This window comes from Zeus faber, assembly GCF_960531495.2.
Source record: "Zeus faber genome assembly, chromosome: 14".
Lineage (NCBI taxonomy): Eukaryota > Metazoa > Chordata > Actinopteri > Zeiformes > Zeidae > Zeus > Zeus faber.
In genome coordinates this window covers 22,057,195-22,082,907 of record NC_137200.1, presented here as the reverse complement: position 1 = coordinate 22,082,907, position 25,713 = coordinate 22,057,195, and the positions used below count along the sequence as shown (strand labels likewise).

General features: G+C 41.0%; 2 protein-coding genes across 2 annotated transcripts in view; both read left to right on the top strand.

Moving 5' to 3' along the window:
* The window catches only part of mogat2 (monoacylglycerol O-acyltransferase 2), a gene marked incomplete at both ends in the record, with an annotated part of 12,800 nt that extends 6,224 nt beyond the window's left edge, over positions 1-6,576 (top strand). Inside the window, 4 exons of the mRNA XM_080013756.1 lie at positions 1,023-1,227; positions 2,293-2,467; positions 2,928-3,127; positions 6,422-6,576. Coding sequence (XP_079869882.1) covers positions 1,023-1,227; positions 2,293-2,467; positions 2,928-3,127; positions 6,422-6,576 — 735 coding nt within the window. The remainder of the gene's footprint in view (positions 1-1,022; positions 1,228-2,292; positions 2,468-2,927; positions 3,128-6,421) is intronic.
* Positions 6,577-12,077: 5,501 nt separating this feature from the next.
* On the top strand, positions 12,078-24,317 carry dgat2 (diacylglycerol O-acyltransferase 2; the record flags this gene model as incomplete). The annotated part of the gene is made up of 8 exons (XM_080013323.1): positions 12,078-12,117; positions 15,556-15,684; positions 17,076-17,183; positions 17,590-17,660; positions 20,517-20,721; positions 21,680-21,854; positions 23,096-23,298; positions 24,057-24,317. The coding sequence occupies 8 exons, from the start codon at positions 12,078-12,080 to the stop codon at positions 24,209-24,211; spliced, it is 1,086 nt and encodes a 361-aa protein (XP_079869449.1). The 3' UTR covers positions 24,212-24,317.
* Between the last annotated feature and the right edge of the window lie 1,396 nt (positions 24,318-25,713).

Sequence of the window (25,713 nt, the reverse complement as noted above, 5' to 3'; positions counted from 1 at the left end):
AGTCTTAAAACTTGAAGGTAGAAACATTCAGCAATGTACAATAAATAAAATAAACAAAACAATTAACAACAAAATATAGACAGTTCATACCTATACCTAACCGTGTCAGTTACAATATTACAACGTCGGTGGAAGAGGAGACAATGATTAACCGAAGCTACAACAACAATGAGGCATTGTACATACATACTGTACTGTACATCCCAGTGATCCCAAAAGCACTTTTCCAAGTCCTGGAAATGTTGCTGTTATTAATTAATTATTATTATTATTAATAATAATAATAATAATAATAATAATAATAATAATAATAATAATAATGTTCTCTCTGTGCGCTAGCGAGATCCAACAGGAAGGAGGCGTGGTAGCGTGGTGGCGTCCCTGCGAGCGCGGCGGCCTTGAAACCCCAAATGCAGACAGAAAAACCGGGGGCTTGTTTAGAACGCTCCCGAGCAAGGTAGCGGCGCTTGAGCTACGCCTCCACGCCGATGACACCGGCCTCCGCCCGCTCTGGACCTGCTCCCCACCCACGCCCTTCTGGTTAATACTCCAAAGCTCCGCGCATAAACAACTCTCCGTATCTGGTTTACGACCCGCTGTTGTTTCTGCCTTCGCTTGTAAATTCACCTTTTAAACAATTTTCAAACCGCAGCAAAGTCAAAGTCAGTGCAAAGGTAGAGTTGGGGTGAGACGATGCACTGCACGTTTACTGCATAGTGCAAGCTGATATTCCGTACCCGTGATTCTCAACATTTCCCCACATCTAGGAGCCTCGATTTGATCTGCGCTGGGCGACGGACCCTTTAATTTGATCGGATTCGGCCTCTGGGATCTCGAATTGGAGAAGAATTGATCTCTGTCAGGGCGGTCGCAGTGGAACTTGGGTCGAAGCGCTCATAATTGCGCTTTCGCTAATGGCGGAGTCCAGAATCACGTGGTCTGAACTCTGTCCACAGCTGGTTTGCACGGATCCGCCTTCAGACCCTGTAACGTTGTCTCCCCCCTTTTCCTCGCCCCTCCAGTTGATCAAGACGGCCGAGCTCGACCCCAGGAACAACTACGTGCTGGGGTTCCACCCTCACGGCGTCCTGGTGGCCGGAGCCTTCACCAACTTCTGCAGCTACGCTACGGGCTTCCGGCAACTCTTCCCCGGCCTCACCAGCTACCTGCTCATGCTGCCGCTGTGGTTCAGAGCCCCCTTCTTCAGGGACTACATTATGTGCGCAGGTCAGATTCCACGGTTTCCGCCCTAAGATACCTTTCTGGCCGGTGTTACAGGACTGCTGTAAGCCAGTAATGGGGTTTCACGTACCTTTTCGGTTACAGTATACAACTGTGCCAGTTCCCCTGACACACGCCACCCGCGTGGCTGTTTCCGGGCTCCCCAGCACAGAGACACAGACAAGGGCCCAATTAGTCTAGACCCAAGACAGGTGTGGCTGCTTAAATCACACCCAATCACCCCAAACCACAAAAACCTTTTGTGGATTTACTGGGGTAGGTATGTTTTTCCACATACCTCTAACACCAGACTGAGGTTGACGTCTACCCTCCACCCCCACCCCAAAATAATACAAAAAACCCACTAACATAACAAAAAAACAGATTCTAAAACAGGGTTCCCATGCTTTAAATAAACAAAAGCGTCCAACAAAACCCCATGTGTGTGTTGGGATGGGTGATTTAACCTATGCTCATCTTTTGATGAGCAACAGGAACACGGCCACCCCTGAGCCCACGTCCCAATTAACTATACCCAAGACAGGTGTGGCCCCTTAAATCACGCCACGAAAAACCTTTTGTGGATTTACTGAGGTAGGTACGTTTTTTCCAAGACACACACTTGGGTATTTGTCACTATTCAAAACAATAGAACACGTCATTCAACAACATATAGGAGCAATTAAAGGAAGAATTATTGCTGCTCCAAAAAAATGGCAAAAACCTTCTTCAAGGGCTTCCATATTATTATTAAGTGCTAGGCATCCATTAACTGGATGTGGCGTCCAGTTGTTGGACCCCATTGGACGCCACTGGACGCCATTGCACCATTGGACTTTGCACCATTGGATGTTGCGCGCAGCATCTCATGGGTGATTTATCTAAAACACCAAGTGTTGTTCAAGTTTGCGTTTAAATGGACCATTGCGTTTGTGGAAACACGGCAGGTTTTTGGGTCTTTAGTAGTAGGGAGTAGGGAGTTCTGGGGTAGTTCCAGTGACCGAACCTCCCCATGTGATACCACTACATTTGACGGTGGACCGCCCAATAATGGATTACTTTCTGCGGCAGGTCTGGTGCCGTCGGACAAGGAGAGCGTCAGCTACCTCCTCCGGCGGCGGGGGGGCGGCAATGCGGTGGTCATCGCCGTGGGCGGAGCTCCGGAGGCCCTGGATGCCCACCCGGGTACCTACAATGTGCTGCTGGCCAATAAGAAAGGATTCATCAAACTGGCCATGGAGCACGGGTGAGAGTCTGGAGATGCGGGGGTTTTATGGGCTTTTTCTTTTCACGACTCACGGCTTATTGAAGCCATATTGATGGCCATGCCAAACTGATTAGTGGGGTTTTTGTGGGTTTTTTTTTTTTACTGGTCTCCTAAGATAGAGTTCCATTGAAGCGCCTCACATGGCGTTTCCAGGAAAAGCACACAGTCATCTCTGGCATTCACCTAAGATGAGAAAGTACAAGAAATTCAAAATTCAATGGGATAATAATAGATCATATCTTATACTATAATATAATATATCATATAAGTGTAATATGATATAGGAATGAAATAAATGTAAGAATTTGTGGAAATGTTGGCAATATTCAAGAACTTCAAAATCAAAAATGAATAATAATAATAATAATAATGAGAGAAGTAATTTAAAAAAATTTATGAATAAACAATCAAGTAAAATTGAACTACACTCCCCCGGCAGAGCTCACCTTGTGCCGGTCTTCTCCTTCGGAGAGAACGAGGTGTTCGACCAGGTGCAAAACACTCAGGGCACCTGGCTGCGATGGCTCCAGGAGCGGCTGCAAGGCATCATGGGAATTTCACTGCCGCTCTTCCACGCCCGCGGTGTCTTCCAGTACTCCTTCGGTCTGATGCCGTACAGGAAACCAATCAACACCGTGGGTGAGTGAAGTGTACTGGTCTATCCAATAATATATACAGCCTCATAGAACAATGTTACACTGGCTCTGCCGGTGGGTTATTTTGCGATAATGACTGGCTGGCTGCACATCACCCCTCACAGTGCAGAGCAGGGCAGGACACCAAAGAACAGGAAAGAATATTCAGTTATGTGATCCCTATTGGTTTTCATACAACCGGTTTTAATTTATGGATTTATCAGGCATCGGGGGCGGCTGCTATAACTGGGCTGAAGGGTTAAGCCCTCCCCATACAGTATCTTTGAGGAAAAGATGAGAAAATAAGTTTGAAATAAAATAGCCTTGTTGAGCACATACACACACAAACGCTGTCACGCATTGGGGCTAGCACATTCCAGCCCCTCCATTTGAATGCACATACATACACACAGAGGGGCAGACAGACAGATTCCTTCCAGTGCGTGCCCGTTCAAAACGGCAGGGTTGAACAAACTGTAAGGACAACTTTGCAATAAAAAGAAATAAGCACCAAATGTGAAAGTCCAGCTTTCTCCAATGATTTAGTGGCGTTGATGATGATGATGATGATGTCACAAATCGCACAGAGCAGCTCCCCTGTTCGCTCCTTTATTCAAAGTTTATTAATGTTACGCGTGTCGCCGGTACCAAATCGCGCCGAATTCGGCGCTGCACGTCCTTGGGTCCCGATACGCCCGCCAGGTGTGAAGTCGATCGGATGAACGGTTGTCGAGATAAACGAAGGACATACAGACGGACAGACGGACAGACAGACAGACAGACAGTCACATTGGGAAGTGTCAGCCTGGGGAAGGTTCCAGCTCTGCAGAGACACAACAGACTGGCAGGAAACACAGGTGCACAGGGTGTGAATCGTATTAAATGTGGCGGCGGACACATGGTCATTACACCGGGGCGGATTCTCTCCAGTCAGTCGAGCGTTCTCCCTTTTTCGGAGACAGCGAGCTTATGACCTGGTCAGACTCGAAGGCATCTCAGTACACGGGCCGAGGCCATCTTGCACCAAACCCGAAGTGCATTGTGGGCCGTGCTGTGCGACCTTGGAGATGGAATCCTGGGAAAGTGGGTTTTATAGTGACACTGCTGTGACATGCAGAGGCTCCGAAAGGTGGTTCTGCAGTGTGAGTTATCACCAGATAGCGAACTTGTATTCAGTCCTCCCATCCAAAATCACCCCCAGCTGCCACTGCTGGGTGTGTTTGCCCGTCTACCGACTTAATTACCCCGGTGGCCTGAATTGGCATTACATTATTATAAACTACCCCTTTCGCAAACTTGTCGGCCTGTTGGTTTTGGCAGCGTTTTTAAGTTCGAAAGCCGCCAGGGTTCCAGTTTCTGCTGTATCAGTAAACGTGATTGGTATTGATCAGTTAGATAGAAGAGTGCTCAGGGATTGGTCAACCTGGCGACAGGGGCCAAAGGGACAGACAGCGATGGAGGCCAGGAGCCTCCTGGCTCCTGGCCACCTGGCTCCTGGACTGAGCCTGATCCGGGGCCTTATCTCCTGCTGCGATATCTCAGCTGCGCTGCCTGGCACGAGGTGTCTGGGTCTGGTTTGGTCATTCATGCAGACATTTTCAGACAAAAGATAGGCTAGGGGTCAAATCAAACAGCGCATGTTGCAATCTAACCCTTACCCTATTTTATCTTTTTGAATATTATTATGATTATTTTATTTTATTTTATTTTATTTTATTTTATTTTTATTTTTATTTTTATTTTTATTTTTATTTTTATTTTTATTTTTATTTTTATTTTTATTTTTTGTTTTTATTTTTTTATTTGGGCGACAGTGGCGCAGGAGGTAGAGCGGGTCATCCAGTAATCGGAGGGTTTCTGGTTCAATCCCCTGTTCCTCCTGGCAGCATGTCGAAGTGTCCTTGAGCAGGACACTGAACCCTAAAGTGCTCTCGATGAGCTGGTGTGCACCTTGCATGGTTGTCGCTGCCATCGATGTGTAAATGTGAGGCGTATATTGTAAAGTGCTTTGAGTGGTCGCAAGACTAGAAAAGCGCTGCATAAAATGCAGTCCATTTACCTATTATTATTTTTATTATTATCATAATTGTTATTATTATTATTATTATTATTTTTATAATAATAATAATAATTATTATTATTATTATTATTGTTATTATTATTAGGGGTCCAGCTCACGTCTCAGACATCTCATGGTTGATTCATATCGATATCATTATATTTGGAGCAGGAATTAGTGAAAAACAGATGAAATGTTCGTGCCGAACGTTCGTGCATCTTAGACGCTGCGAAGCTTCTCCAACTTCCAGTCGGGTGGCGAAGCGAGATGAGTTTGTGGAGTAAGACGCTTTGTGACATCATCAACCAAGTTCTTAAATATGTGCTGGTTGTGGCTCCGTCCATTTGCTCCGTGGCGTCTCAGCGTCAAGCATCTCATCGCGCATCACCCTTTATACCCTATATATACTATATACACAATATACACTATATAAACTCTATATACTATATACACTATATATACTATTTACACAATATACACTATATAAACTCTATATACTATATGCACTATATATACTATGTACACAATATACACTATATAAATTCTATACACTATATACACTATATATACTATATACACATTATACACTATATAAACTCTATACACTATATACACTATATATACACTGTATACATCTCATCTCATCACCGTTCTCAGTCTCGTTCCCACAGTCTGTCAGTATTCACTACACTAGTGTTGTCAATCGCCACGCCCCCTTACTGTGAAATAACACTATATAACCTATATATACTATATATACTATATAAACTATATATACTATATATACTATATACACTATATATACTATATACACAACATACACTATATGAACTCTTTACACTATATACACTAAATATGCCCTATATACTATATACACAATATACACTATATAAACTCTATACACTATATACACTACATATTCTGTACGCTGTATACATCTCATCTCATCACCGTTCCCAGTCTCACTCTCCCACAGTCTGTCAGTATTCGCTACACTACCGTACACTTACCGTGAAATAACACGGGTCCTCGCTTATCGACCTGATTAACGACGATTAACGACGATTAACGACCCACAACGCACGATCCGATTAACATAAAATCACAAACACATTCCCAACCCTCACCCCTACTTATTTTAGACATTTTAAAATGTCTAAATGTCTCGTGATCATTTTCCCGGCGCTCCCTTGGCTCTCCAGTAACACACATACCGCGCCTAACCCTGGCCCTTCACAGTGGGGCGGCCGATCCCGGTGAAGAAGAAGGAGAAGCCGACGCTGGAGGAGCTGGACGCCCTGCACCAGCTCTACATGGAGGAGCTGAGCAGCCTGTTCGACCAGCACAAGGCCAGCTACGGGGTGGACCAGGACACCCACCTCAACTTCATCTGAGAAGAGGCAGAGGAGGACGGACGGATCTGAGGAAGATGACGGGACCCGAGAAGAAGCATGAACTGAGCTGAGGAGAAAGACTTTGTTTTTCCAATGAGAGCAAACGCGGGCTGCATGCGGCCGGCAGGCGTCTAAAGCAGAATCCAAAAAGCAGCGTGTCCGGATCTGGCGTCCCAAAATATGTCGTGGAAAAACAGGAGAGCTCGGTCTTCCCCGGAACAATAGGGAGCAGTTTGCTCATCATGTTCACTGAATTACTTTAAATCTTCCGCAATGTAGAGTTTGCAAAATTGCATAAAATTAATTAAATACACACCATTCATTAATATAAAACAAGTTTATTGATAGCGAATATGGTGACGTGCAACATTAACATTTATAATGTCATTATTTTATACAATATGATATGTGGAAATCTATCGCCGCAAAGGAGAGTGTTTTATGGCAGACTGGCTTCATCGCACGCTGTTTCGGACTCGCCATAGAAATTAATGGGACTTCTGGTGAGGCGTCGCCGTATGTCGCATTCGGTGTAAAGCTGCAGAAATGAAATAGAGATGGATGAATCCTCGCTCTGAAAAATCCAAATAATGAGCCATTATGTCCAATAAACATCATAAAACCTCAGCATTTGTATTTTCTAAAGTGTAAAATACCAATAAAATGATACTTTTCATTGGTCTTCACTATCACCTCCAGCTGTTCACATGTGCCTTCTGTATTAAAGGTTTATGAAAAAGATCGCCGCCCGCTGACTTTGACTGTTTATTTTGCAGTTTATTGACAGAAATGTTGATATAACAAAGTGAATATAATACAGTTAAAGTCCAGACAGTGAGCATGTGCCCGCCTGGTTGTAGATCTAGTTACTAAATAATGAGACCGTCTGCGACCTCTGCATCTCTGGTTGATTGTGAGGACCTTCATTTCCAAATGAGGGAGTTGGCACACAGGGTTTACAATGCCAACATGTGCTTTCTGCATGGAGAGAGAGAGAAAGAGGGAGGGAGGGAGGGAGGGAGGGAGAAGGGAAAAAAATTGAAATATTCAAAATTTCAAAAAAGTTATTTGTGTAAATGTATATATGTGAAAATATTTATTTATGAAATGTAATATACATATAACTAAATTACTATATCATATACTGTGTATGATATTCAAAAAAGTATATGTACAAAATGGTCACAAAAAAAGAAAATTTAATTAGAATTACAATTAAAATGTGTAAATCTCTCAACTTCATTTAACATGGACTAGTGCTATGCAAACTAGTCAGCCCAACATGAGCAGGTGGTGCTACACTACTGTACTGTATATAGCTGTAGTTTGTAGTAATGATATTCAATTCCAGTTGTAGTTTGGTTGTTTTTCAGTTGTAGTTTGGTTTTTCAGTTGTAGTTTGGGTTGTTTTACAGTTGTTATTTGGGTTATTTTTTTTCAGCTGTAGTTTTTCCTGTGTAGTTTTGGTTGTTTTTCGGTTGTAGTTTTGGTTGTCTTTAAGCTGCAGTTTACATTGTTTTCAGTTGTAGTTTAAGTTTTCTTTTTTAGTTGAAGTTTTTGTTTTTCAGGTGCAGCTTTGGTAGTGTTTTTTCCAGTTGTAGTTTTGTTCAGTTGTAGCTTTGCATTTTTTTTGTTGTAGTTTGGGTAGTTTTTCCTCAGTTGTAGTTTTGGTTGTTTTTCAGTTGTGGTTTACATTATTTTTCACTTGTGATTTTGGTTGTCGTCAGCTGTAGTTTATCCGTCTTTTTCAGTTGTAGCTTTTCTGTTGTAGTATTGGTGTTTTTTTTGGTTGTAGTTTGGGTTGTTTCTTTGAGTTGTAGTTTTTTGTTGTTGTAGCTTTGGCTGTTTTTTTTGTTGAAGTTTGGGTTATTTCTATTTGTAATTTTGGTTGTTTTTTTCGGTTGTAGTTCTCCTGTTGTAGTTTTGGGTGTTTTTTGGTTGGAGTTTGGGTGGTATTTTTCCAGTTGTAGTTTTTTGTTGTAGTTTTGGTTGGTGTTTTCAGTTGTAGTTTTTGTTTTTGTAGTTGTAGTTTGATTTGTTTTTCAGCTGTAGTTGTTTTCCTTCAAGTTTAACTGATTGGAAAAGGCACAAGTGATAATCGATCAATGGTAAAGAGAAGGTCAAAGTGCACTCCCTCCTGACAGTTTCCATCTTGAGCTTATCATAAGCAAACCTTGCTTACACTGTTGGCTCTCTGCAACAAAAAGCATATCTATGAATGATTACAGTGAGCAGCCGTTCTGGAGCATTATCACTTATATTAAACACTAAAACTACAGGTGTGTCCTGTCACAACAAACAGCACAACAACATTATTACAGCTGTTACATGTTATTATATTAACAGGCCATTAATATCAAATAGGTGGTAAGAGTTTTAAAAATGAATAAATACATAAATACAGTATGTACAGTGTGTATGTGTATATATATAAATAAATTAAAAATATATATATATTAAAAAAAAAATAATAATAAAAAAAAATATATATATATATATATATATCCATGTTAATAATTCATGCACTATATAATTTAATTGTGGAAAGTTATATATCTTTTTTATTAAATATGAAATATTTAAATTATTATTATTATTAATTATATATTAAATAATTATCATTTTGTTGATTCATATACTGTATATAGATTCATTAAGAAAAATTAAAATGAATAAAAAAAAATATATATATAAGGGTATTGCTTTATTATTTATTTAGTCAAGATCAATGAACTTTATATCAACTAATCACCCAAAAGGATCTCAATCCGACATGTAGAAATACATTTCTCAACCAGAGTGAAATGTCAGGGACTAAACTGGTGAAAGCATCCAAGTGTGTGTACGTGGGTGCGTACGTGTGTGAGGATGAAAAAATGAAATCTTAACAAACTCGAAAAATCGTAGAAATAAGTTATTTTGTATATAAAGATCGATTTTTTTAATGGACTGGCCCAAAATTGTGTGTCTAAGATTATTCAAGAATATTATGAGAATTAATGTAATTCCTTGCTATTATGGGCTGCAAGACTAAATCAATTAATAACAAATATTTCCATCTTGGGATTTGAGGGTTTTTAATTAAAACATGTAAAATAAAACATTTTGAAACATTTTCGGGTATTTTTCCTTGATTTGAGTAGCCTTTTCCCTCTCATTTGAGTTGTGATGTAATTTTTTTTTCACATCTAGACAGTAGATAAAAAGTGCAGAATGTGCCAAGAGGATTTACCCAACATCTCTTGGACAGAGAAAGGATTGGGAACACTGGAAAAAACCTGGAAATACTCATAACTTTAAAATAATTTATAACATCTGCAGCTCGAGTACATGTTTCTATACTTATACTTCTATACTTTAGTATATTCAGTTTTGTAGACAACATTTCAAAGCAAATATCTACACTTTTTACTTTACTACATTTCTGACGTATTTTATTTACCCTGGATTTATATGTATATATATATCTGTATATATTTGGTAATTACTATGACACCATCTATACTATTATGCTTTTACTACAATTCTTTTAAAGGTACAGTATGTAGTACTTTATGCCAGAGGCTCTGTTATACTGTATCAGTTTACTATATGTGACCATGTGACTTTTACTTTTAATACTTTAAGTAAAACAAATAAATAGGAATAACAGGTCAAACATACAATATAACAATGCAGAAATATAGCTGCGACAAACAGACACATTCGGAGGTAAAACAACCAACAGTATTGGCATTGATACTTAAAGAAATGAATGCATAACCAGAATTGTGAAAAATAAAATAAAGTACAAATGCTAAATAACAAAATAAAATAATACAATTGGAAAATAATAGGGATAAAATAGAAATAAAGGATAAAAGTATAGATACAGTATATGCCAGTGGACAGGACTTGTATTGCACCAGTTTAAATTGATTTCAATAATGTGAGTATGAAAAAGTTGCACTTGAAGTGCAAATTTTGCATCAGAGTTAACTTTTTTATCTTTTAATTTGTGAATTGACATTGTGTCAAATTGGTTGGTGGTAGGTGATGGTGGTGACGGTGCATGGTGCTGTGTCTGTGGTACCTCAATCTGAACAGATTTCTTTATTACTTTATATTATTTAGTGTCTATACCCTAGTTAGGATAACAGTGAAACTAGGATCATGATCACAATCAGTTTATATAATCTATGAATTTATCGAGTTTGAGATTGATGTCTTTCTCTACAGATAATAAGCATTAAAATATTTTTAATAATCTATTAATTTTTTGGGCATTTTCATGCTTTATTTGATAGAGACAGTGCGGGGAGAAAGGGAAGGCAGGGGACAGGGAGGGGATGAAGCATTAACAAATAATACAAAATAACTAAATAATAAATAAACACATAATACTCACAAATAAATAAATAACAGAAAAAAATAGTACTAATAAATAAATATATTAAGAAAGTAAAGAAATACTATTAATCAATAAATAAACAACGAAAAAAAAGACTAATAAAAAAACTATACAGATAAATAAATAAATAATGACAATAAATAAATATATGATACTAATAAATAAACAAATAATGGAAATTAATAAATAATATCAGACAAATAATACAAATAAATAAATAAATAATGAAAATAAACAATTAATATTCATAAACAAATAATAAAAATAAATAAATAAACAACCAAACAATCAAATAAATAAATAACTAAATAAATAAATAATGAAAATAAACAATTAATATTCATAAACAAATAATGAAAACAAACAAACAAACAAACAAATAAATAAATAAACAATGAAAATAAATAAATAATGCCAGTAAATAAATAGTACTACCAAATAAATAAATAATACAAATAAACAAATATTAAAAATAAATAAATAAATACAAGTACCAAATACATAAACAATACCAATAAATAAATAGGGAAAATAAATAAATAATACAAATAAATAAATAAAAATAAACAAATAGTACTAATAAACAAAACAAAGAAACAAAGAAACAAAGAAACAAAAAAACAAACAAACAGACAAACAAACAAACAAACAAACAAAGAAAAACAGCCAAATACACAGAAACCAAAACGGTCCAAATCAACTAAAGATGGAATCTAACATGAAATAACTATTCATCGCGTTCCTGCGGACGAACCACCGCTGAGGCTCGACGGCGCCGCGCCGCGGAGTCACATGACCTCACGGCGGATAAATAGCCCGGCGCTCCTCCGCACCCTCCCATCCAGCCGCCCGCCCGCCCTGCCGCCCCGGAGCTTCTCCTCCCTTCCTTCCTTTCGCTCCCTCTGGAGGCAGGACCGGCACGAACCAGCTGCGCCCCGGCCCCCCCCGCCCCCCGCCCCCGCCCCCTCCCCGGTGAAACCCGCTCCCCGGCGCAGTGTGGAGGCATGTCGGCCAGGCTGTGACACTCCGGCGGCGCCCAGCATCCCCGGCTCCCCCACGCCGCCCCCCCAAGCCCCCGAGCTCCTCCAGAAGCAGCAGCGGAGCCTCGGACATGAAGACCATCCTGGCCGCGTACTCCGGTGTCCTCAAAGGTAGACGACACACTTTTGCCTTCATGTCACGTTGGGCGTCGCCTTCCAGCTCAGGTCCGAAGCGGTTTGGACGTTCTGACGTCCTGTCGTTTCAATGAAACGTGTGACGTATGAAAAAAAATATTATTCCGTCATCTGCACCACTTTTTTAAAATTTTTTATTTTTAGATAAAATAAGATTTTAAAAGTCGGCTAACCTCTCGTAGACGCATAGCTGCACAATTCTCACTGTATATACACTGTATTTATCTGTATATATACATTTAGCGGGTTTTCCGTTATCTTGGCGGAATTTCAACTTTGGAGGAAAAAAAAAACCCCAACATTGTTTCAGATAAGAAATTCGTTTTTTTATTTTAATTCCTGCCGTTCGCTTTTATCTAAGGCAACAAACTGTTTCTTCGTTTTTCTGGCTTTGGAGACGTTGTCAGACGTCCATTGTATAGTTGTTTTTTGTTTGGAGCGGATCTTTATTCAGTATTAAAGTGTCCGATGAAGAATGTAGGGCATCCAGTAGATTTGTTCATAGCAATATTACACATCATAAATGAGTGGACACCCTCTGGTCATAAAGATATCTCTACATGATCATTACAATTCACGGAAAAATGAATTGAAATGTATTAAACATACTGAATAACAACGACATACAAAGATTATCAATAACTGTAAAAAAAAAAAAAAAGTCAATTAGGCAACTTTGCCTAAATCGAGGGGTTGCAAAAAAATGAGTACACCCTTGGTTCCCTTCTACAAATATGTAATATTCTCGTACTGAGTCATCCTGCTCCACTCCCGGAGGACGACCCCCTTGAGCGCCCCCTTGTTTGATGGGGCTTGAGGTCAGCGGACGCGCGTCGGCCACCGCGGCGCCTTCACCTCGTTCCTCCTTGTCGGGCCGCAGCGGTGGCCCTGGAGGAATGTGGTCACGGGCATGTTATTCAAAAAAAAAAAGTAAAAAAAGTGCCCCGACGACCCGGGGTGTGGAGGGGCGGAGCGAGTAGCACCGTCCCTCTCACGATTTCGCAGTAACTGAACATCTGCAAAGTCACGACGCCGCCGGTGACGTGCAACTCCCCCGCGCCTTCGGCACACCTACGGCCCCATTGAAGAGCTTCACCGCCGCCCTCCTTCACCGTGGGGACCATCTGCCCCTCACTGTACTCCCGCCCCCCGGCGACGCTATACATTTCGGGCGCAATCAGATCCTAAGAGATGAACTTTGGTCTCACCGGACCAGAGCACGGGTTCCCAGAAGTCCTCAACCTTTGTCAATATTTGCCTCAGCGAACGGCGGGCCTTCCTTGCGCTTCTGGGGCGGCTTCCGGCGCCGAACGGCAACGGTTTGGGGCGGCTTCCGGCGCCGACCGGCAACGGTTTGGCCCTCGCCCCGCTCTGGCGCGCTCGCTTTCGTGTGATCCTCCCGCGCTTCCCCCCGGCGACGCGCTTGTCGTCGGGAGAGCTTCCGGTGACAGGCCCGGACGTTCCGGGGGGCTCGTCGCAGGTCCCGTCACTTTTCTGACTGTCTGCATCACCTTTAAGACCGTGTTCTGACTTGACAACAGCGATCCCCTTTGTCCTCTCCTGCGCAATGAAATCATTTTCTTCCTCAAGCCTCCAGATAAACGCTCCCCTGTGTGGTGCAATTGTGGTCAGCGTTAAGTCTGAGGGTGATTCACTGGGTTAAGCAGCACTCTGAGCTGTCCACCAGCTACACCTGTTTGAGTGCGAGGCTTCGACAGACCCGTCTGCTGATCAGCTGCCCTTAACTGGCACAAGCATTTTATTAAGTTTGATTTTGCGTCCTTCCGGAGGGTGTGCTCGTTTTTTGCAACACGGCCTTTTATCATTTTGATAAGAAAATCACATTTTCCTATTTAGTATTGACATGTTTCGTTGGTAACTGATAAACCAGAGTTGCTGAAAGATTACATCATCTAGGAACCCCATGTCATTTGTAAACGGGGATTTGTTAGGTTTCAGAGGGGCTGTACTCATTTATGCTGTGTATATATGTGTTATTTATATATACATATACATATATACGTATATATATATGTATTAGTCCACTCATAATGATACACTGGACGATCAGTTAAAACCTATTTAACATGTGTATGAATTGATCAGAACAGATCTGGTTTTCTGTTGATTTGGAAAGAACATCACCCATGAACATCACTCACAAATATTATGGAAATGTGAATATCTATGAACCACACTCGGCGGTTTCTGGTTAGTCTCATGGGGCATTCCTCACAAGGTTGGCGATTTGGTTCTCTGAAGAATCCTTTGAGGTGTGATTGGTCCTGGTCCCTGCTGGCCCCGACGCTGTCTCTAAATAGGGCACACTGGCAAAAATGTGCAGTTTCAAGGCAAAATGTGCAGTTTTCCCCGTCCGTACGGTGCAGCAAAACTCCCAGACTCGGATCTGGTGTCCGGTCCACCTTTCAGCGTTGTGGCTGATGGATCTGGTTCGCCGTAGGGAGGGGCGGAGACCTTATCTAGGGGTTAAGATGAGACACGAACTGGCTGTCGGCGGCGACCCTGCTTATCCCTATGACTCCCAGTCCGCCCGTCTGTCTCCCAGTCTCCCCGTCTGCCTGACCACCCCTGATCTCCCCGAGCGGTGGAATTAGCACTGTGGTTGGCGTCCGTTAATGCCAGCGTCTTCTTCGGTGCCGGGATATTTTGAGTCTGGCCAGATGGGATTAGGTAACTGTGGTCCTGCAGATCCTCAGAGCTCTTATTGGCTCAGTGTTACGGGCTTTAGTCCTCCTGTTTATGTGTCTCATGCCGGAGTTTCTCCTTCACATGGTCCCGCCACAACACCAAGGCGTTTGGGCGTTTGGGGCGAGGGAGCTGCTCGTCCTTCTGGTGTTTAGGGGATCGGTGATTGGATAATGAGGGTGAGTTTCTTAGTCCTTGAAGTAGTGGCTGGGACCCCGGGCCTGAGGCAAATTGATGTTTGGCCTCAAATGGACCCCTCATCTAGTTTGTAGACTAGAGAGAAGTTCAACACCTTGGAGGTGAACACCTCACATGGTATTGAACGCGAGTCGTCCTCTGTAGTTTCTTTGTTCGCTCAAACTCCTTTCTGTAGACGGATGTTTTTCCCCTTGATCCCCCCGCTCCCCCCTGCCTACCCACATCCCAGCCTTAACGAAACTGTTCACATGAACCGGCCTCTTCAGGTTGATGTCCCCTAATTCCCCTCTGTGAATTCCAGTTGAACGAGAAGCTGCAACAGCCCCGGGACGTGCGTTTGAGCTCGCAACGCTTTCACTTGGATTAAATTCTCCTTGCTTGCCGCCTTTTACATTTTGGTGAACCGTGACCCCATAGTCCATTGATTCAAAAGGTTGTTGCCCCCTCCACACCCACACAATGATGGCATTTACAAAAAAAACAACCCTCTGGCCTGTTGGGAATCTCCAGGCACTGGCTCCAGCGTCCTCTCCGCCCTGCAGGACCTGCCCTCACCCCCGTGGCCCTGCAAATCCAAGATGGAGAGGCATCTGCAGGTCATCTCCGTGCTGCAGTGGGTGATCTCCTTCCTGGCCCTGGGTAAGTTTTTTTTTCATCCATTGGAGTGTACGTTTGGTAACCGTGGAAACCCGACGGTGGCCTGAGTGGTCGACTCATTAGTGCGCTAATAAGGAGGTCAATCCACTAAGCTGCACCTTGTACCGCTACCGGCACTCCGAGTTATTTTGCTCCCGGAGTTCCACTCCACTGGACAACAAAATAGCTTCTTATGGAATTGTATGCTCTCAAAGGGAAAGTCCAAAAATAATTCTTTTTTTTTAACCTGCATTCGATCATTGGGAGGCAATCGTGACAACATCCTACGCTGAGCACGATTGCCCCCAATGATAGAAAAATAAGTAAAAAAAAAACCAGAGTAAATGTTTTTTTTAATTGAATGTAACAGGAATGAGGATTTAATTTGTATATTTAATACAACACAAACAAATGATGCTATAATATAATTATAGAACCCAGAATCGTGATTGTGGCGCTGCCCCTTGCAGCTGCCTGCGCGAGCACCTCGTATCGGTTACGCACATTTTTGTATTTTTAGAGATTATAGAGCTTATTGTGCATAATCACCGGGTGTCATGAGATTTCACTGCATATACACTATGTATGACCGTATGTATATGTATGTGAGAAATTATCTCTTCAACTTGAACTTGAAACTAAAAAAACAAACAAAAGTGAACATATTCATATTTTTCATATATAACGATGGGCCAAAAAGGAAAAGATGCAGCACAATGAGCCATAAGAAGATAAATAAATCACAGACAAACACAAACTATTTAAATAGTAAATTAATAAAACAGCGACATATTAGATGAAAGAATGTCACATTTGGAAAAACTTCATGTCACTCTTTGCTCCTTAAATGGGGGTTCGTGGACCCCCAGGGGTCCGTGAAAAGTTTTGGAGAAAAAAAACTTTAAAAGAAAATTTTTTTTTTCTATTTTGTGTCCTTTGAAGAAGTACATCTTTAAATTGTTATAAATATAATATTTTTATACAATATATTCAGTACATATGTGTGTGTATGTGTGTGTATATATATATACACACACACATATATATACAAGTGTATATACATATATATATATATATATATATATATATATATATATATATATATATATATATATATATATATATATAGACATTGAAGACATTGTTTTTATATTCTGTATTTTGAAATGGTGCAATACAGTTCATATATTTTTAATTTATTTCCCTTGATTTGTGTTCTTGTGTGAAAAATAGGTCTAATATCAAATAATTTTTTGGGACATACGTGAGGGGGTCCTCCGTTTATTTTTGTCATGTAAGGCGTCCTTGGTTGAAAAAGGTTTGAGAACCTCTGCTTTAAATCACTCTTTGGATCACTCTTTAAATCACTGTTCATATTAATATTCTTTTCTCAGGCACGGTGTGCACAGTGCTGCTGATCTACATGTTCTGCACCGACTGCTGGCTCATAGCTGCCCTCTACACTGCCTGGCTCATCTTCGACTGGAACACCCCAAAACAAGGTAAATAAACACTAGCATAGAGATATCCACCACGGTTTAGGTAATTATATTCCCAAAACAGTTTAAGATTAATTTCCAATATTTGACATTCATCCCATATTCAGAATCAGTTTATTAGGCCAAGTCCATTTTCGTGTACGAGTAATCTGCTGTATAGACAAAACAAAAGTAGCCAATAAAAATTACTTTTTGCCAAATGTACAAAAAAATAGCCAAATAAAAAAAACGCGCCGTATCGATGGATCGTTTGTTGTTCAAATCAATAATATTCCACATTACTGTTAATCATTTCCATGTCAATCAATTCGAGGAGAATATCCAGTCAGGCGTCACATGGTTTTCACTCACATAGGAAACTCAACTATCACAATAAATGAGCCGTTGATCTGAATGTTCTTCTGTCCAGGGGGTCGACGGTCGTCCTGGGTGAGGAGCTGGATGGTGTGGACATACTTCAGAGACTATTTCCCCATCAGGGTAGGTCACGTAGATGCAGCAATGACTTTTGTCAATTCCATTTTGGTTCCAGTTCATTACTATTGTTATTGTTACTAACAACAACATCCCATGGGACAACTGTAACCCGTGCTGCGTTTTACAAAACATGTGACATGAACAGCAAATCGTACAGCAGAGAAACAACCATGTGACACGGACAGCCAATCGCACAGAGCAGAGAAACAAACATGAGACACGAACAGCCAATCGGACAGCAGGAGCGCCAGTGCCTCCTCCGCTCTCTCCCCGGCGGCGGCCCCTGGCCGGGCAGCTCGTAGCAGGGATGAGGCCCCCCGGAACTGATGCGGCGGGTCTTCCTCAAACACCAATTCGAACTCGCCCTCCTCCCCACCCGAGCCCAACGCCACCCCCATCCCTGTAAAAAGGAGAGCGATTTAAGATAGAATCCCCAATTTTCAGTGACGTCTGGTGTGACACGGTTGGAGAGCATCCCTCGGTCCTGTGTATTGCTGCCCACTGCTATATTTGTAATAATAATTAGGGTATTAATATTATTATTATTATCATTATTATTATTATTATTATTATTATTATTATTATTATAATTATTATTATTATTATCATAATCTTATCTTCATATCAATAAAGATTGTCCATCTATGAGACCACCACCACTGCTAATTCAGAAGTGTTTGATGGCTCTGCTGATGATGCCCTCCCTGCATCCAGGACGGAATTTGAGTTTCGTAGAAAGTCTGTGTTGTTTCTTTGAGAGGTAGTTTCTCCACTTTGTCGCTTTCAAAGTTTATGTTGGTACGGTGCTAAAGATCAGAACTACCCGCATCGATTGCGCTGCTGGATCGATTCCCAGCGGTGTGCTGGCTCGTCTTATCAGAAGGTGAAGTCAGATACAACCTGCAGGCTGCACGTGGATGATGATGATGAGACTTTGTCCGACCTGATAGTAGGAGACGGAGCCTCGCCTTTTATTGTGTTTTGTTTATTCATAATTAGAATTTTTTTCTGTATCTGGATGAGGAAAAATTCGAAGTTTGTCTGGAACGTTTCAAAACAGATTGGTTGTCACCTCCATGACAAAGATCCTCATTGTGCCAAATGCCAATGCATGAGATCCTGCAAAATGATTTGCTACCATCTAACAGACTAAATCTAACAGTATGAATCCTTTTGCAGTTTTTTGTTTCGTGACGAAAACATGAATCTGTTTAGTTCGGTGGGCCCTTCTCTCCCTGAAATGCTCATAATTAAGGCTTTTATATTGATGATTGTGAATTGATTCATTCTTATTATATACCAGTTAACCTGATGACTGCCTACAGTGTTGACAAAGTAATTAAATGACAGCATTGACACGTTGTGTAGACTTTGAATTTCATTTTAATAGCTTTAACTGTTGATTGAAATAGGCAAACTGCTCCAGCGTTGCCTTATCAGCGTCTCAACGAGGGAGATTAATCACCAAATGTGACCTTTGATTGCCACTGTCTTCTGTACTTTAACCACAGTTCAGACGAATATCTGTCAGTGTGAGTTATTTGATGACATCATTCATTTCGAATGTACTTTAAAAGAAGTAAGAGAGTGGCTGTTACTTTCCGCCACTGGTTACAGTTTTCATTATAAGACATGTGACGCACGTTTGAAAAAGTCTAGTAATGGGTCTTTTCAGTCTTATCCGTCTACCACTTTTAAGGAGACAATTTGAGTAAGTTGGACCCAATTTTGAAGGGGCCAATCTGAAGAAACCTAAGGGTGAATATGATTGTAAACGCAATTTCCAAGGAGGTTCCTACTTGCGTGTGATTTCAGGGTGCATTTATCTCAGCGCTAAAGATGAAAAGACTCCAGGTGTGTTCTTCAACACGGTGACTGAACTTGACTGGTGCATGAACTGGCCTCATGGTCTATCCCATGGACCATCCATGGGTCTATCCATGGTCCAACCATGGTCTATCCATTGGTCTATCCCATTGTCCATCCATGGGTCTATCCATTGGTCTATCCCATGGTTTATCCCATGGACCATCCATGGGTCCATCCATGGTCCAACCATGGTCTATCCATTGGTCTATCCATTGGTCTTTCCCATGGTCTATCCCATGGTCTATCCAATGGTCCATCCATGGCTCCATCCACGCTCTATCAATCCACTCCCCTCCTGCTTTAACATACATGTTGTTGGGTGATCTCTGCATCTCATCATTACATCACGGCCTTGCAGGTGAAAGCCACACCATACGATCATGGACCTGATCCCATCAGTTAATGGCCTTACGCAACCAGGTTGTTTGACCAACGGCAGCTCAGGGAGCTCCCTAAGTGCACAGAGTCAACACTCTGTTGGTTTTACAATTCTTCCGTGCGACTGGCATCGGCCATTCTGTTTTTCATAGCATTTTTACTTTGAGAAAATACTTTAGTGTCATGACACCACATGGACTTTCCTGTTGTCATGCTTGTTCCCACAAAGGTTGAGATAGTTCTTTAAACCTCGGTGGCTTAAACTTTGCTCTGGTGAAAATCAAAAATTACTTGAGGTGGTGGACGGTCTTTGTGCTCAGTATTTTTTGACTTTACAATTTACGGCCCCTGAGCTGATGGAGTGAAGCCACGTCGAGGCCTTGAGTTCTACTTAAAATCGACCACTGTCTTAACAAGAGGGTAGTGATAGGTGCTCATAGAAGAATGGTCAGGGCCATTTAAAACCTGATGGAGACCAAAACACGTTGATTTTAAAACCAATTTAGACAATTTTTACTTTTTACAGAATGATTTCCTGAGGAAAACCTGTTTATTTTCAAGGGAATCAGGCTAACATTGTGCACACCCCCTGGTTCTCCTTTGTCTTTCCAGTTGATTAAGACCCACACCCTGCTGCCCAGCCGGAACTACATCTTCGGCTACCACCCGCACGGCATCTTCTGCTTCGGCGCTTTCTGCAACTTTGGCACAGAGGCCACGGGATTCTCCAAGAAGTTTCCTGGTATCAGGCCCTCGCTGGCGACGCTGGCCGGGAACTTCCGCCTGCCAGTCCTCAGAGACTACCTGATGTCTGGAGGTGAGATGGACGATCTGGTTTTGGGGTTTTGGGGGTGGTCTGGGGCGTACTGTGACATTTTACTGCCTTTTAGGACCGTCTGGGCTATTCTGGGATATTTCTGGGACGGTTCTGGTGTGTTGTGGGATGCTTTTGGGATGTTTTGGGTAGTCCCGGGTCGCTCAAGGATGTCCTGGGTGCTTCTGGGGGGGCTGTGCGATGTTCTTGGGACTTTCTGAGTCATTCTTGCACATTTCGGGATGGTCTAGGGAGTTTTGGGATGGTACAGTACTGGGACGTTATGGGATGTCCCCGCTCCAGTGTTGACTCTGTGAGGGCATGCTGACCTTTGTGCCGTTGCTTCACGGCTCATGTTTACTTCTATTTGCCGATGTTCCAGATCTATGGAGCTTTGACTGAATGTACTCATCAGCCCTTATCTCGTGCTGTATTTACTGTATGTATATTATCTTTAGAGCTTATTGTAGAACACGTTTTTTCTCGCTTGGATAAGGGATATACCTAATTATACAGGATTGTGGAGACATTCTGATAGTTCTGATGTGAAACTCTCTGGTCTTCTCAAACATTTTGTCAAATACTTCTATCAGGCTAGGCTACAATTTTGAGTTTCACAGGGTTCACATATTTTTTAAATTTTCTTTGTATGATACTATTTCTCTCCTCAAAAAAACCTCAACATTGCGTAATGACATTGATCCTTTATTCATCCCCGGATTGGCAACTGCGGCTTTACAGTAGCTCACATCAAAGGAAATAGCCAATGATAATAGGAAAATGGCTTTTTCAGTAAACAATAAACGTAAAAATAAACAATAAATAAATAAACACACCGTCAACGTCTGTATTAACAATTGGGAAAATTAAAAGCAGGAAACTCCGCAGGTACAGTCTGATAAATGACATGCCCTGTAATTGTTTCAAAGACATTTTGGCTTCTCCGTCCCCGTCCCCGCAGGGATCTGTCCGGTGAACAAGAAGTCCATCGACTACCTCCTGTCCTGCAACGGGACGGGCAACGCCGTGGTGATCGTGGTGGGCGGTGCGGCCGAGTCGCTGCACTGCGCCCCGGGTGCCAACTCCGTCACCCTGAAGAACCGCAAGGGCTTTGTCAGGCTCGCCCTCCAGAAAGGGTACCTCACCACACTTATCATACGTTTTATATATCTCAAAGATCATATTATCTGTTGCTATACTGCGTTTGTCTGTAGTGGTGTTTTTCCAGATAAGTGATGCAATCAGTTCTGTTGAAGGGCGAACTTTAAAGAAAGAGTTTAGAGGAGCGTTAAGGGGGAAAGCTGAGGTGACATGATTTAACAAGTATTTTATTCTATTCATTTGATACTTGAGTACATTTTATATTGAGTGATTGAGGACTTTACTTTGAGTGTTGGATGGAGGGACGACTTTTATAATAAACGTTTAATAAGCGTTGCCATAGGATTTTTTATTTATTAAAATGTGCATTTTTCTTGTTAATATATATATATATATATATATATATATATATATATATATATATATATTTAAGGATTTTCTTAAAGAAATGTTCTTATCCATTTTGTATTTAATTTTAAGGTTTTTATTTATTTTATATTAATTTGTATTTTTCTTTAAGGATTTATTATTAACAATTTATTATTTACTATTTTAGCACAGGATTTATTTAAATGTGGTGGTGCCACATTTAAATAAAGTATGACAATTAAAACTACACAGAGGCCAAGAAAAAGCAAATCCTGAGATTTCCATCCATGTGATTAAAGCTCCACTCAGTATTCACCACATCACTCTACTGTCACCAGCCACAGGAAACTGGGAGCAAACTGGGAGCTGGAGAAGTAGTTCATTAGTTTCTAGTATTTAGTGTAGCATTACGATAGAACAGGCTGAGGTTTCTAGTTATGGATTATCTCTCCAAAGAGGCTTAAAGTTGCTTTTTAAATAAGACACAGTTATGCACGGTTAACATTCCAACAAAATGAGTCCCATACACTCTCCACCCAGTATCTGATTCTGTCAACCAAGGAAATATAATATAGTTATATAATATATATACTGTATATAATTATGCTCTAAGATGCTTGAAAGCCACTTTTTAAGCATGTGATTGTTTTTTTTTTTTTTTTTAAAGCAAGAAGTGGTATTTTATTTATTACGTGCACCAAACCTCACCAGAAGAAATTCCTTGTATGTGTAAATGTACTGATTTTTTTTAAATGGTTCCTCAAACTCTTAATATTATTATTAGAACCTTTTATTAAAACAGACCTTTTCTGATGTGTTTTTGATTATTTTGTTGGTGTGTGAATTTTCCTCTGTACCTATGTTCAGGTATTGGTTAACCCCTCGTCTTCCTCCTTTCCTCCCCCAGCTCGGATCTGGTCCCGGTCTACTCGTTTGGGGAGAACGATGTGTACCAGCAGGTGATCTTCCAGGAGGGGTCCTGGTGGCGGGGCTCCCAGAAGAGGCTCCAGAAGCTGCTGGGCTTCGCTCCCTGCGTCTTCCACGGTTGCAGCCTCTTCTCTGGGGAGTCCTGGGGCATCGTGCCCTTCTGCAAGCCCATCACTACTGTCGGTGGGTTCCCAAATTGGGTTTAAATAAAAAACAATTTGGAGGAAAAAAAGGAATATCTAATTTGTAGATATGAGGTTTTAATTTATATATATGATTTTTTTTAATATATTTTAATAAATGTGTGTTTATACAGTAAGTGTATATATGTATATACAGTATGTGTGTGTATATATGTACTGTATGTTATATTATGTTTGATACATATCATTTTGAATACAGTATATAATTGTGCAAAAAACATATAATATTGATTTTTAATTGGATTGGTACTATAAAGGGATGTTCAGTGGTAGAAGTAAACTCAGACCTTTTACTTAAGCAAAAGTGCGAATGATCATCCTGATTACAATTTAGTGTAAAATGGTGGAGTCATGTTATTAATATTTTCCATTTTAGGATATGCACCTAATGAATCACTGTTGAGCAATTTGATTGATCCTGATTTTATTCATTTTTTTAACATAATAAGTAGACGTATGGATATTTGCTTTGAATTGTAGTCGAAAAAACAAATGAATCTATATTATTTAAACTATACTGAATTCTAAACCGCCCCCGAATCCGCATTTATTTTAAAAGTCATTATTGGACAGTTCCCAACACGAAGCTAAAGGTTGTTAGCAGAAGATCCACAGGGTCAATATTTACTCCGCCCGGCTTCGAGAGCAAATTAATGTTTAACACCAAAGCTCCCGACAAATTGCGGCGTTCCGAGTTTGATTTGTTTTTTTAATTTGTATTTGTATTTCTTTGGCTAGTCGGGGAGCCCATCACCGTGCCAAAAATGGAGGATCCATCCCAGGACACGGTGGACCTGTACCACGACATGTACATCAAGTCGCTTGTGTGCCTTTTCGACAAGTACAAGACGCGGTTCGGCCTGAAGGAGAGCGACGTCCTGCACGTCCAGTGATGGAGGGACGAGCCTCGAGAAAAGGAAAAGCTGTGTCTTTAGAAGCAGGAGCCTCACCGCCCACCCAGTTCACTTAAGTGCCTTGTGGATGTTGGGCGGTGGTCGTCTCTGGATCCGATAATATTTAAATCCACACTTTGACCTGAGGCGATTGAAGACATTTAAGGGGTCCTTCCTCACCAAATTTCTTGACTTTCCTATCGCTGTTTACAGGGTGAGTGCTTAGGTCATCATAGGGGGGCGCTACAGGGTGACGTACTGGAGAGCAGCGACAAGATGCCAAGGTTTGTCTGCTTATCGTGGTAATGTGTATGTGTACCGCTCGGGAGCGCCACAAGGTAACGTTGCAGTGCATTGACGAGGTGCCAAGGGTTGTCTGCTTATCAGTGTAATGCGCATAAGTGCCGCCAGGCGGCGCTTTGGTTTCGTCATTCACCAATGCATTCATTTGTTCAAGTAATTCTCCCCCTTTGAGATCGTGTATTTATGTGAAATTGCACAAAACAATGCAAGAAATTACACACACACATACACACACACACACGTATATATATATACAGTATGTGTGTGTGTGTATGTATATATGTATATGTGTGTATGTATATATATATATATATATATATATATATATATATATATATTAATAAATACCACTGTGGGAAATAAGAACCAAGCTCTTCATTCAGCCAAAGACTCAAATAGTACAGTGAAAAGTTGGAAGTAGGAAAGCGGATGCTTTGATTGTTGATTGTTTACCGGAAAGTATTAATTGTTGTTTTGTCCAGAAGGAAAAGCCTAATTCTCTTACCTTTTTCTTCAACAAATTATACTGATGCACTTTTCCCCCCTCCCGTGTTGGTGATGACCTTTTTTTGTTTTGGAGTTTTTTGTCAAAAATAAACAAGTAATAGTAACGACGGCCTTTCACACGAGAATTCCCTCAGACAGATTGTCATATGGGCGTGTTGCCTTTCTCTCTGTAAAACCAAATCGAAGGAGAAGCAATCACAGGAAGAGAATAACTTTATTTTTGTTATGAGGCTGTCACTGATATTAGTTAAAAAGAAAATGAGCGCGTGTATGTATTGGAGGCGTGGAAGACAAACGGTGGGAATCAGAAGGAAACACTGTTAGTGTTGAGATGGAAATTTCTCTCCTGGCTTTACGGCGTAAATCCATGTGCAATAAATTCTCCAGCAATAAAACCCCAGCAAAGGCCTTTCTGCAGTGAATACTGTGACCTGTCATCTGCCAATATTTAAATTAAACTTTTGTATGTTTTCAAAGTGGGACGTGTGTGTGTCTCTCTTTTGGTGTCCACACAGCTGATGGCTTTATTTTTATTTTTTTTTATTCCTTAATAACTGCCATCTCTAGGTTATTCTGTCCTTTCTACGTAAATGTTGATTTAAGATTAACATTAAAAAAAAAAACGTGAAAATAGATTTCATGATCAATAACTGCTTTGGTTTTCCGACCACACACACACACACACACACACA